Source organism: Sycon ciliatum, chromosome 4, assembly GCF_964019385.1.
Source record: "Sycon ciliatum chromosome 4, ocSycCili1.1, whole genome shotgun sequence".
In the NCBI taxonomy this organism is placed as follows: domain Eukaryota; kingdom Metazoa; phylum Porifera; class Calcarea; order Leucosolenida; family Sycettidae; genus Sycon; species Sycon ciliatum.
Genome location: NC_088646.1, coordinates 10,602,572 through 10,616,009, shown reverse-complemented (window position 1 = coordinate 10,616,009; position 13,438 = coordinate 10,602,572). Strand labels below are relative to the sequence as shown.

Sequence of the window (13,438 nt, the reverse complement as noted above, 5' to 3'; positions counted from 1 at the left end):
GGGCCGTACCGGTTGAACGGACTACAAGTACACAGGTACGTGAGACTGAAGGAAATGGCCAAACACAGGTACGGAGACCAATAACTAGGAGCATGACTCGTACGCGGGTAATAGCATCTACAACCGGACATGGACTGGCAGCGAGCAGTAGCGTGGGATTGTCGTTGGGTGCAGAGGACGGGATGGAAGCGGAGGAGGATGAGGAAGGTGAGAGCAGTGATGAAGAGAGTGAGTTGGACAACCAAGATGACGATGACCGGACTGAAGGTGAGACCACAACGAAAGGGTCAGCCATTAAGAAACACCTCTTGTCTAGTAGCCAATGCCGCTCAGTGTATGATGATTCATGCTTCACTGTTTTGTGTCGTGCTCGTAGGTTTCGTGAACTTAAGGTATTAGAAGCTGTTTTCATCCGTAAACACAATCCTAATCTATGCATTCAGAAAGAAAATGTCACAAAACTGAGACTCTTCACCTAGCATTCACACACGTATTCATTCGCATACACCTACACCTCACAGTTCCTCACTCTATCACATTCACCTGCTTCCACGCCTTCATTTCACTCACCTTTTGTAGTAGCTCACACCGTCAGAACACTCTCACATCTTTTCTTCTAATTTCTTTCGTCTTCTCTCCCACTTTAGTTTTTTTTCACACCTCACCTTGTATACTTCCCACTATCCATTAACCTATAAGTAGTTTGTTTCTCCGTATAGCCTCTATTGTGAGACGATTTTCCCTGATGATAGTCTCAAGAAAATCGATTAGGAACAACCATTTTAGATACATGTATTCTCATTCATCATTTTGTAATGTCCGCTTCACTTATACTATTAATCGCATTGACTAGTATGTGTCTGCATTAATGGCAATGCGGTCAAGAGCACCAGTTGCTTTGGGACTGTTTCAAAATGAGTGATTGCACAAAACACATGCACTTATAAGTGAAGGTCCCTGGTTCAAGTCCAGGTGGTGACAGTCCATTTTTTCTTCAGACTTTTCCCATTTCAACTCCCTCAAACTTATGAATACCTTGTTATTTTTTGTCTCTTCTCTTGCCACGTGTGGTGTTGTTGTAGGAGGACCTGCGTGTGCTTGGCCGGAAGCGTCGCCACTGCCCGTACTTCATGGCGCGATATGCGGTGAGTGTGTTCATCCTTCGGGCGCTTTTGAATGCCACCATTCCTTTCCCCTTTCTACCAAACATGCATGCCTGTAGAGCATTGTAGCATTCTGTACATTGTGCCTGGTTTCAAAGTGTCTTTCAGCCTCTTGTATGGGAAGAATAACACAGGGGAGCCATGGCACAATGTTCACAAATGTAATGAAAAAAACTACTGTAAAACCTGTCCAAGAAGACCACTGAAACCAGGATCAAGGGATGCTACTTCCAGTCAAATGACCCTGGATAAGGAGACCACCTGGTAACAGAGACCACACTTTGAAGGTCCCTTGAGCGGTCGTTTTAGACGGATTTCACTGTACATGTGTGTAATAGCATATTTTCCCGAACAAAGGGGACGCGACTTACAATCAAGCATGGCTTACTACTGAAGTCAATATTATTGAAAGGATATGAAATGGAACAGAAAATGGGGATGCGACTTACAATCGGGAAATGCGGTACACAATACAACCTGAACTGAAGTGATCATGCTGAACCTCGCTAATCATGTAGAACACAAGCGTTACACAATAGACGCAACTGGTTTCAACTCGTACTCTTGGCTGAGGTCACTCACTGCCTACGAGAACACCGTACGTGTAGTATGTGTACTGCACCACCGGCTAGCTGTTCCTGACTTTGCGCATGTATGTACCTGTGTGTTGCTGTAGATCACTCATGCAAACATCATCGTGTACAGCTACCACTATCTCCTGGATCCCAAAATTGCAGATATGGTGTCGAAGGAGCTGCAGCGGCAGTCGGTTGTTGTGTTTGACGAGGCCCACAACATTGGTATGTTATGTTAGATGAGAGGTCTTGTAATAAACTGGCTGAATCCTGCATACTCGTAAGCCTTGCGTGTTCGGTGGCAGGGTACTGAAATATTGACGTACTGCGGTACATGTTACCCATGGTCACTGACCCCAGTGTGTGCGTGTGTGTGTGTGTGTATGCGTGTGTGTGTGTGGGGGGGGGGGGGGGGGGGGTGTATGTGTGTACGTGTGTGGACACATTAGTACAAGACTACAAGTACATGTATGTCACTTTCAATTTGTACATTTGTCAATGCAATTTTGCATTCTGATGGTGCAGACTCATACTAATAAATTTTATGTTTGCGGCCAGATTTCCCAGGGCACATCGATATGACATTGTATCTGCTTCTCTCATCCTTGCAGATAATGTCTGTATCGAGTCAATGAGTGTCAACATAAGTCGGCGGACTCTGGACCGAACTCATACCAGCATTGACAACTTGCAAGCATCCCTGACAAAGTGAGAGTCAGGAGGAGTTTATGTGCATATGCTTGCTTGTGGTTAAGTGTCTATCTGCACATAGGTTGTGTTTTAGGGGGGGACTCTTCTCTTCCTCTTCTGCATACGTAATGTTACATGACTCGTGCACATGCATTGTAAATACCGGTAACACACCATTGCACTGGGCACAACGCATTCTTATCATGATTTGCACAACCTAGGAATACAATTGTGTGTCTTGCTTCAACTTGTGTGTGCATGCACGTGTTGCTACAGGATCAAGGAGACCGACGCGGCTCGGTTACGTGGTGAATATCAGCGGCTTGTCGAAGGCAAGTTAGACATTGCGACTCTTGTTCAATGGTGTTCATCATTTGTAGTGCATGTAGTACACAATGTATCTAGTACTCATTATCAATGCAGTACGACGCCATGGTGTGAGCCAACACAATTATATCATGCAGCGTCTTTTCCACTGTTGTTTTGATAGGTTTACGAGATGCAAGTGTCGCCAGGGCAACTGATATCCATCTGTCCAATCCAGGTATGTAGTGCTATGCTTGTAGTTTTGATATTCACTTTCCATGTGTACATGTGTATGCTATAGTGTGTCATGTTGTGCGTGCTTGTATGTATATACTATTCTGTGTGTGTGTGTGTGTGTGTGTGTGTGTGTGCGTGTGCGCGTGTGTGTGCGTGTGTGTGTGTGTGTGGTTTGTGTGTGTGTGTATGTATGTGTGTGTTTGCTCGTTTGCTTCAAGTTTGATGCCTCATGCTGCTGCCTTCTTGATTTAACTTTTTTATAAATTTTAAATCAAGAAGGCAGCAGAATTTTTTCAGGTGTCAGTACAATGCTAAACTGTGTTTTTCTTCTTTGTGTGCACGGGTTTGTGTTTCTACAGTGCTTCCAGATGAAATTCTCGAAGGTGGGCATCCCTCATGACTCATGAGGTTTTTCAATGTTACAGTATGTAATGTTCTGGATAGGCAATAGCAGAAAGAAGTCAAGGTGTGCCCTGCCCTGTTGTAACTGTTAGTGCAGTACAAATACGTTTTTGATAATACTTCAGTAGCGTTCTGCAGGCTGCGCAGAGTGTGTAGATTTACATGTATGTATACACATAGATTGTCATGTGAGCTGTGTCGTTAATACTCTGTGTGAGTGTGCCATCTGAATGTATTCAGCTGCTACGCGGCGTGTGTCTGATTGAAAGAACGGCCAACTGATGCTGTGTGCGGTGGTCGCATCTGCAGCACTGTGTGCTATTGAGGCACCGTCGCCATCACTACTGTCTTCATTTCAGACTCACTGTTCTGTTTACCTACTTGAAGTACAGTAGAGTCGCGCACCCAAGAACGTTTTTCCCACGGGGTTAGCCTGGGACGTTCTTATTTTTCAGAAATCTGGCTGCGTTCTTATAGCACGTTCTTAGGGTGCGTTCTTAAATCCTCTCGGAAAAGTTGGAGGCTCTCCGAAAAGTTCGAGAGCTGTTCTTATATTCTCTCCGACTTTTAGGAGGCTCTCCAAAGCTCTCCAAGCTTCAGAGGTGGTTGAAACTTGGAGATTCCCGCGGTTTGGTATCAGCGCATGCGAACTACGGCTAAAAGCCACGTGTTGATCATGAGTGTAGTAACTAGGGGTGAAACTGTTCGGGTAAGGAACCGGTTTTGGAACCGCCAGCTGAAAAGAATCGGGTACCCGTTCCGTCAAATTTCGAACCGAAATTCGAAAAATCTCGTTCTTGTACAATACATGTACACGTCGTCTACTCAAGATTTTAAATGTCTTACCTTACGATCCCCACTCTTCCAAAGAGTTCTTTGGTCATTATCTTCTTCACACTTGGACTCTCCGATGTCTCATTCTTGCTCGTAAAAATGGTTTTTTCTAAAAAAATAATTGTCGCGAATACATTTTGTCGGTCTGGAGAAAAGAGTGCATGGAACCGATACCCGAACCGTGGGAAACAATGCTGGCATTCGAGTACCCGAACATGAAAAACATGGAACCGTTTCACCCCTAGTAGTAACTGTACGCATCTCCCTTTTCTAATACGCACATGTGCATACTACGTTCATAACTCAAGATCGCGGCCCCTTTGGCGCTTCATATAGCTTGACATGTGCAAAATATCTCCGAATTCTTCGAGGCCCGTTCTTGAATAATCCCAGTTTCTTCGACTTCTCTTTTCTTCTTTTTCTAGAAGCTAGAGAATATAAGAACGCACCCTTAGAAACAATGGGACGTATGCATCAATTTCCCGCCATTAGTTTTTGCGGGGCAAGTCTACTGCAACCGTATACACCTTGATACCAACTCTGCATAAAAAGGGCATGAACTTTGTGAGGTCATACTCATAAGTGTACTACATGTATAACGATTTGTACCTGCCAAGTATGGGGTAACTTGCCCCGCAAAAAGGTGGCGGCCATCTTAGATGCATACCTCCCATTCGTGCTGAATCCTATGTATTCCAACTACTACCAGAAAATCAGCACCGCCGTTCTTAACTGGAGACTGTGGTGTTCTTAGCATTTCCAGCTGGGCGTTTTTAGCATTTCCAGCTGGGCGTTCTTGGGCTCCATGTTCTTCAGCGCGCACCTCTACTGTATATTTCTACTCAGACTCACTGCTCTGTGTACTGTGTTGCTGCTCAGACTCACTGTTCTGTGTAACTATATTGCTACTCTATTGTTTATGCAGAGGCTGTGCCAGGTAATATTCGCAATGCCGAGCACTTCGTTGCGTTCATGCGCCGATTTGTCGAGTACTTGAAGGTGAGTGAAGCATGCAGGCAACTATGTAGACGAAAATGCTGCTCAATGAAATCCGATCATGCGAGTCAATGCCACACCGCCACCGGGCGCTGTGCAGCTCCAGACCTGGCAACATTGAGCTGTACACTGGTGCAGGGCGCACACTGGACTCACACGATTGGATTTCATTGAGCATGACTGTAGTGGATATTAATTATATGCTCTTTGAAGTAGAAACTGTATAGCGTACTCGCGCGATTAGTGCCCCTGGGACAACATTCAAGAGAGGGCACTAATTTTCAAATGGTGGTACATTTGCGTCATCCAGCGTAAAAACAAAGAAGGCAAAGAAAAACAGAGCCTGGAGTTTACTGTAAACTATCACTACTCAAGAGAAACGGCGACAAGAACTGCGATTTTGATCCTGAACCCGCCAGTGCAATGACATGGACAAGAACATTAGCAAAAGAACACCAAACTTGCGCATGATTACAAGCCGGGGGGGTGGGGGGGGGGCACTATTCAAGAGAGGGCTCTAATCTCGCGTGTACGGTATGAGCCGTGATCAGCTAAAACCGACGTATAGCTTTTGCCGGAAAAAATGGAGAAAATCATTGTTTATGTAAGCCAAGTACGTACAAACACTTTCCAGTATAACCAAATTTGAAACTTTTGACCTATAGGTTTTTTTTTGCTGATCACGGCTCGTATTTTGAAGCATGCCGCCTTGTGTGGTGGTTGTACTTCAAACGTATCTTCACTGCGGCTTGTATGCCGGTATTGTCTTGTTTCTTTGTTGCAGACTCGGTTACGAGTTCAGAACGTTGTGTCAGAGACTCCACAATCGTTCTTGCTGGACTGTTACAAGCAGGTGATGATCGACAAGAAGCCACTCAGGTACAGTACAACTACTAAGTTGGTGCATAGCCATATTACTTGAAGACTATAACCTTCACGATGAGAGCAACATATTATGTTGCTCTCATCGTGAAGGTCTACTAGTACATTGTATAATTATTCTCCTACCTACATGTAGTTTCATACTTGTCCACGGCAAGACTTTGTTGTGCCCTGTTTTACCCTAACCATTTGCCTGAAGTTTGTTAAAAACATTATGCGCTTGCTTTAAAGATACGCCTTTTTTCTTTTTTTCTGCAACCAATGGCTGGAAAGGCCACTTCATTGATTGTCACCGGTGAGAAACATCACTTTGTGGTGTGATGTTTCACTGCATGCAGATTCTGCTCTGAGCGTTTGCGCTCGCTGATGCAGACGCTGCGTCTGGAGGACATCACCAACTACTCGTCGCTGACCCTGATCGCAAACTTTGCAACGCTGGTCAGTACGTACAGTAAAGGTGAGTGTGAGTGACTGCTTGTTACACTCCTTTCTCTCTGCGCTCTCCTGTGGCCTTTGCTAAATGTACCCTTTGGCCTTGTAACTGGCAGAACTAGCTTTTGATTATGGCAGTGCTTTTGAAGCTCAGTTCATTGTTGGCTTGAAGATTCCTATCTTTGATGTATCTTTGCACTCACTTTTTCCCATGCTAACTGCTCATGCCTGCAGGATTTAACATTCTTATTGAGCCGTATGATGACTACTCGCCCACCATCTACAATCCAGTGCTGCATTTCAGGTATGGCTGTTGCGAGGTTCACCGTTCACTGTTTATTGTTTTCTGGATGTACATGTACATGACAGTGTATGTTTTAAAATTGTGTGTGTGTGGGGGGGGGGGGGGGGGGTCACTGTGGGAACATACTATGGAAAAGTGCAGTTCTGCTTGAACAATGCCTCTTAATTTAAGCGTTTTGCTCCTGTTTTTTTTTTCTGGCTCATATTAGTAGAACTTGAAAGTAACTATCACAGTCACAGTGAGTGCACCTGTCCAAGCATACATAACATTGCGTGACCTTGTGTGGACACTTGCTGTGGCCATAGAGCTTATACTGTAAGACATGTATATATAACGAGGAAGCAATCTAACGTTTTAACGGATGACATTTCTTCGTTATAATAAGATCCGTTGAGGCCGTACTGCTTCATATAATGCTGTGTGTGGATATGGCAGAATACTGCAAGATCGTTAACATATCTTCTCGTTAACCTATGAATTTTGGACAATCGTTAAATTTGCGACTCGTTATAATAACATGTCTTACAGTAGTACATTGTCTGTGGTGTCACACAAGTGTTGCTGACTAGGGTCCATTGCGGTGTACAAGTAAGGTGTTTCTACCCAGGAAGGGTATACAGCGCTGCGTTGGATGGTTAGTTGGATACATATACATGTACATGTACTCAATCTGCAGACAGAACTGTTTCGTCCTCTCTGGACTCATCAGCGCAGCACAGAGGAAATGAGGCCGAACCTGATAGCACTGAAATATAAAATTTCCAAAGCCATAAATTTTCCGAAGCCATACATGTACATGTATGTAGGTACCGTCAATGTAGAGTATGCGTGGCGTTATGTGGTCTTGTGTTTGTGTGCATTTGCAGCTGCATGGATGCATCCATTGCCATCAAACCGGTGTTTGATCGTTTCCAGTCGGTGGTCATCACATCTGGTGTAAGTGTCTGTGTCAACACTGTGTTCATTGTTGCTATGCTCTGATGGCCATTCTGCTCCCCATCTCTGTCTGTTTGGGTTAGGAGAGGGTAGGGTGTTGCCGCGCCACCTGACATTAAGTCACAATACTGTATAAGCAGAAATATTCGTCTGGAATTTCATTTCGGTTTTTTTCGTCCAAGGAGCTTTTGGACTAAATAAAATGCCGGACTAATGTCGATTTGTCCAGCTGTAAAATATACTCTCATGATCCATGGACAAAATTCACAACCGGACGAACTCCCTTTCTTTGGAGTTGGACGAAATTATTGACCGACGAAATTTTCTGCCTGTACAGTATTGAATATACGCACATGAAAATTCGCATTTAAAATTGCTCTATTGACAGAGGTAAGAGGCGTATTTTCGTCAGGTGGCGGCAGTTCTTTCTCCTTTCTTCATCATTTCTTTCCCTGTGTCTAGACTCTGTCTCCTCTGGACATGTATCCAAAGATCTTAGGTTTCCAACCTGTAACAATGGCATCGTTCACCATGACGTTGACAAGGCCGTCCATTTGTCCTCTGGTAAGCATGTGCATGCTGCCTCTGCTCTGCTTTATGCAGTGGATATATTTCCAGCTCTCCTACTATTCCGCTTTTGTGTGTGCACAAAAAGTCCGGTATATCGAACTTGATTATGTATGATGTGCGGTGATCGTTGGATGTTTGTTTTGACAAGAGGTATTGGGATGTTGATTCTATGTGCAGATTGTGACACGCGGGAACGATCAAGCTGCAATGTCCTCCAAGTACGAGTCCAGGGATGATACATGTAAGCGGAGCTGTCTCTCTTGTGCTCAGGCATTGGATGTACTCCCTGTTCCAGTTTTTTCTTCAGGCAATGTGTGCCTCCTGCAGCTGCACACGTTTAGAGATTTGAGCGCCTCATCCTTGCTCTGCTGACGAACGGCTTTGGTTTGTTTCCTTTTTTGGTTTCTTCAGCGGTGGTGCGTAACTATGGCAACCTGCTAATGGACCTGGCTGCAGTCGTTCCGGACGGCTTGGCGTGTTTCTTCCCCAGTTACTCCTACATGGTGAGTTGTACTACGTGTAGTCATTGTGGACACATTACGTCATCACGCCGCTGAACACAAAGCTACCCTGTGCCGTGCATGATGCTGTTGGTTTGCTGTTGTGCAGCAGGAGATTGCTACAGTTGTTGTTGTGTACTTTATTTATAGTGGAAATCAAGACAGGCATATGCCTAATAACAATGGATCTGCGTGGTACAGAGACTTTGATTTTGTGCAGCGGGAGATTGCTGCATGGTACAGGGACAAACAGCAGAGACTGAAATATACACTACAAAAAGTTACAAGCAGGACCGGCCGAGGCAGCTCGTAAATGCCGCTGTCTGGTGATCGCTGAAATGTGTGAAACTTGTGTTACAGCTCCGCAGCTCTTCGCCTCCAATTATGTAGTATGCTGTAATTTGTGTTTGTGTTGGTGCTCTACTTGCTTGTTATTGGAACACCCTGTTGATATGGTTAGTACATAGTGTCCCTGCGTCTGTTGTACAGTGACTGTGTACATGTACTGGGCTCATAGTCACAGTGCAGCAGTTGCATCAGCAGATACTGTTGACTGTTGTATTTGCTTCCCTCTGCTGACCTGATCTCTGTTGGACCTCTTTGTCTGTGCAGGAATGTGTGATAGCAACTTGGGCTGACCAGGGCATCATTGCCAAGATCCAACGCTATAAGTTGATCTTTGTTGAGACGCAAGATGCTGCGGAGACTACGGTTGCTCTCGAACACTATCAGAAGGTAGGACACTGGGATACTGTCACAGTCTGTGGATACTGTGCATACAGTGCATACTGTGCATACTGTGGACATGGAGGTACATGTACAGGTATATATGAGCCGCGACACGACAAAAGGGTGCTTATGGCATGCGACATCCAACTGAGAAAAACTCGTTTGAAAGCTGAGTATGCAATATTGAGAGTGCACATTTTGTTTTTGAATTTGATTAGTTTTCGTTGCGATTTATCAAGCTTTTTGAATGCGGTTTTTTGCAGCAGAAGCAGTGAGAATTCAGCCATTGCGCTGTATCCATAACTCAATTTGTGAAATTTTTGCTATACTGTAAGACATGTATATATAACGAGGAAGCAAATCTAACGTTTTAACGAATGACATTTCTTCGTTATAATAAGATCCGTTGAGGCCGTACTGCTTCATATATGCTGTGTGTGGATATGGCAGAATACTGCAAGATCGTTAACATATCTTCTCGTTAACCTATGAATTTTGGACAATCGTTAAATTTGCGACTCGTTATAATAACATGTCTTACAGTAAGCACCCTTTTTTCATGGTGCGGCTCATATGTACCTCCATGCACTTCACGACGTGAAATGTTGTGGACGCCGGATAGCAGATGTATTGCGGAGGGACCTCTGGGCTCCTTCCTCTGGTACAGCAGGTGTACCATTCCCAAGGTGGAGCACAAGTGGTACAAACTCTGCATCCGGCTGCTTGGCTGCTGCAGGTTGCAACTGATCATCCTCCGGCGCCGGCTCCAACGGAGGCTCACGATTCAACAGGATGTCACGCTTCATCAGCTCCACGCTCACCAATTTCTCAGCTCCGTTTTCACTCTGGATAACGACCGTAGATGGACACAACTCGCACAACATGCCATCCAGTCTGGAAGGGTGGCAGATTCTTCCGGCTCCTGGGTGGTCGGCGAAGCAGCACTGCATCACCGACAGCGTACATTGCGGCCTGAGGCTCTGGAATGACGTTGTTTGATGTGAACTCTTCAGTGATCAGATCTGGAATCCGTGCCGCCGACTTGGAGAAGTCCTCCACTCAACATGATGGCATCTGATGATCCGCATCAACTATGTGACTGTGCGGCTCCCATCCCATCAGAGCTGCAGCTGGGGATACACCACTTACGCTGTGAGGATGCACGCAGTAGTAGTACAACAGCATGTCCAACTCGGTTTGCCAGTCACTGCTACTGTCGACAATCTTGCAAATCAGCGTTAACAGCGTGCGATTGAATCTGTCTCGTAAATTCTCCAGCAGCTGCTCCCTCTCCCTAAACTCAAACTCCAGGCCACTTTGCTTCCGCTGCCTGTTGTCTTCTTTGATGTAGGACTCCATAAGGTTGAACGCCCTTTCCCTCAGAGTCCGGGCCGTCACCTTTGCAAATCTGGCAGGCACGTTTCCTTGCAGGTTTCCAGCGATCCTCTCCCAGCAGGTAGCACCACGCACAAAGGGATGGTCTTCTGCTACCACATCCCGCAGGAACAACACGTCCATGGCCTGGAAATGCGTACTTCCCGGTTTCGGCGTGGGCTGAGAGGGAGAAGAGGAGTTTGATTTTGTTGAACACGCACCAGAGGGAGAGCAGGAGTTTGAGACCGGTGGCGGGTTAGAACAAAGGGTGGAGGAATACAGCAGTGCTGCACCTTGACCTGCTGCCAAAGACACACCGGTACCTCTGGGCTGCACCATGATCACTCCGAAAGCCCTGTCCTAAAAAATCGAATGCAAGAAAGGATGGTCAAAACTGCAACTCTGTGTAGATGCGTAAGGTATCAGCCTTGTTACGTTCGAAACGTTACATCCTGCGTTGCGATTTTGGCCTGAAACGTAGTAAGCCAGATACGTAGCGTATTTACGTAGTGCTAAACCTCCCTAGTGCCTCCCAATTCCCGTGGCCGGAGGTACCAAGGGTACAGGTGCAACCAGGGAAGAAAAGATACGGCCGTGGCCAAAGAATCCCGACCCACTAGTCCAAAGGAGCGCCGCGTTTCCATTTCAATGGCATCATGCGTGGTCTAAAAACCCGCCCGAGGTCGGCGGGGGCCGTATGAGCCTTGGCTTGGTGCTGCTTTCGGCTCACGGCTCGGATTTCTTTGGCCACAACTGTACATGACTGTACAAGCTCATGAATCGTTGAGCAATCCTTGAATTGTACTGTCTCACTACGTTTATGACTGTATACTCTTATGCTTGTTTTGGGTTCAGTGTAGCTGTTAGGTTGCTGTGCTTACAGCTTTCACTCTAATGGTGTTCTGATGTTTCCTTGCAGGCATGCTGCAATGGCCGCGGTGCCATTCTTCTCTCGGTGGCAAGAGGCAAAGTGTCGGAAGGTATCGATTTCGGTAAGTCCTTCAAACAGTCCGCTCCTGAATGAATGGAGAGACATGACATGACATTCACTATGTTGCTAGCCACACTGCAGGTGGGCCTATCTTTCACGAAAGCTTGTTTTAATTTAGTCATTAGTTTGAGGGAATAAAAAATTCTTAGTTTCATTATGGGCAGCCCAGTGACGCTCCAATAAACGCCATCCTGACAATTCTTATGTTGGACTTACTGGCAGCACAAAGTAAATCTCGTTTAGTCAGCAACACTTAAAAGTCTGTTGCTTTCATCACCTTGAGATCTACCTGGCATTGCCACTGCTCATTCAAACAGTACAGGGTGCTGTACGAGGTGAATAGCAATTTCTGGACATGAAAATAAAATAGAGCCCCACTGGCTGTGTGTTTTACATTTTTCTTATATCTTTGTATTTATTGTATGGCCTAATCCTTCATCTTTCCAAATATGTGACAATTACTCCTGCTGTGATCCCAGAGACTTTATAGCAGGATGTTTTCGACAGTCCAATTTTTTTAGGCATCCTATACTGCATCATTTTTGTTATTTTTTCTATTGGTGGACTGCAGTTGGCCTCTTCACACTTCCAGCCAACAGGTCCAAGACTATACAGCGTCTGAAGTGGAGTGCACATGGGGAAGCCAACGATTCGTCCATTACTTCTTATTTTACTCAAAATTCAAAATTCTCATGCGACATAGTACCACAAAACTCGTTGAAATGCCTCCCAAGAAAAGGCTATCAACAAGGCACCGACACGAGGAGAAACTACAACAGCCCAGCTGTCAACTACAACAAGAAAAAAACTTCATCAACCTGACTGACTGGACTCTACACGCGACGAAAAATTATTTTACTCGAAATGTCCAGAAATGTACTATGTCCAGAAATAGCAATTCACCTCATAGGAGCTTGGATTCTTGGTTGTGACACGTACACGTGATTGTACTGCCCAATTCTCATTCCTTTTTTTGTCCTGTGTTGGCTGACAGATCACCAGTATGGAAGAGCTGTCATCATGTTTGGTATCCCGTACGTCTACACCCAGTCAAGAATACTCAAGGTACTTGCTGCTGGTGGTGGTGGTGGTGGTGGTGGTGGTGGTGGTGGTGGTGGTGGTGGTGGTGGTGGTGGTGGTGGTGGTGGTGGTGGTGGTGGTGGTGGTGGTGGTGTTGTTGTTGTTGTTGTTGTTGTTGTTGTTGTTGTTGTTGTTGTTGTTGTTGTTGTTGTTGTTGTTGTTGTTTCAAATCTTTATTCTCACGATAGCCAGTGGCCAATAAGAGATGATAGTGTAAGAAAGGAAAAAGAGTGAGGAAGAATTGGGTTGTTGTTGTTGTTGTTGTTGCGGTTGTTGTTATTGTTGTTGTTGTTGTTGTTGTTGTTGTTGTTGTTGTTGTTGTTGTTGTTGTTGTTGTTGTTGTTGTTGTTGTTGTTGTTGTTGTTGTTGTCGGTGTCGTTGTTGTCGGTGTCGTTCGAAATCTTTCATTCTCACGATGGCCTATGGTCGATTAGCCG

General features: G+C 45.3%; 1 protein-coding gene across 1 annotated transcript in view; it reads left to right on the top strand.

Annotated features, from left to right (window-relative positions):
• Nucleotides 1-13,438, top strand: part of LOC135814425 (general transcription and DNA repair factor IIH helicase subunit XPD-like) — a 29,832-nt gene that overhangs the window by 13,680 nt on the left and 2,714 nt on the right. Inside the window, exons 8-24 of the mRNA XM_065327547.1 lie at nucleotides 1,083-1,145; nucleotides 1,840-1,963; nucleotides 2,350-2,446; nucleotides 2,705-2,760; nucleotides 2,919-2,972; nucleotides 3,331-3,354; nucleotides 5,133-5,206; nucleotides 5,988-6,082; nucleotides 6,424-6,542; nucleotides 6,752-6,821; nucleotides 7,688-7,757; nucleotides 8,220-8,321; nucleotides 8,505-8,568; nucleotides 8,739-8,830; nucleotides 9,440-9,562; nucleotides 11,850-11,922; nucleotides 12,916-12,986. Coding sequence (XP_065183619.1) covers nucleotides 1,083-1,145; nucleotides 1,840-1,963; nucleotides 2,350-2,446; nucleotides 2,705-2,760; nucleotides 2,919-2,972; nucleotides 3,331-3,354; nucleotides 5,133-5,206; nucleotides 5,988-6,082; nucleotides 6,424-6,542; nucleotides 6,752-6,821; nucleotides 7,688-7,757; nucleotides 8,220-8,321; nucleotides 8,505-8,568; nucleotides 8,739-8,830; nucleotides 9,440-9,562; nucleotides 11,850-11,922; nucleotides 12,916-12,986 — 1,371 coding nt within the window. The remainder of the gene's footprint in view (nucleotides 1-1,082; nucleotides 1,146-1,839; nucleotides 1,964-2,349; nucleotides 2,447-2,704; nucleotides 2,761-2,918; nucleotides 2,973-3,330; nucleotides 3,355-5,132; nucleotides 5,207-5,987; nucleotides 6,083-6,423; nucleotides 6,543-6,751; nucleotides 6,822-7,687; nucleotides 7,758-8,219; nucleotides 8,322-8,504; nucleotides 8,569-8,738; nucleotides 8,831-9,439; nucleotides 9,563-11,849; nucleotides 11,923-12,915; nucleotides 12,987-13,438) is intronic.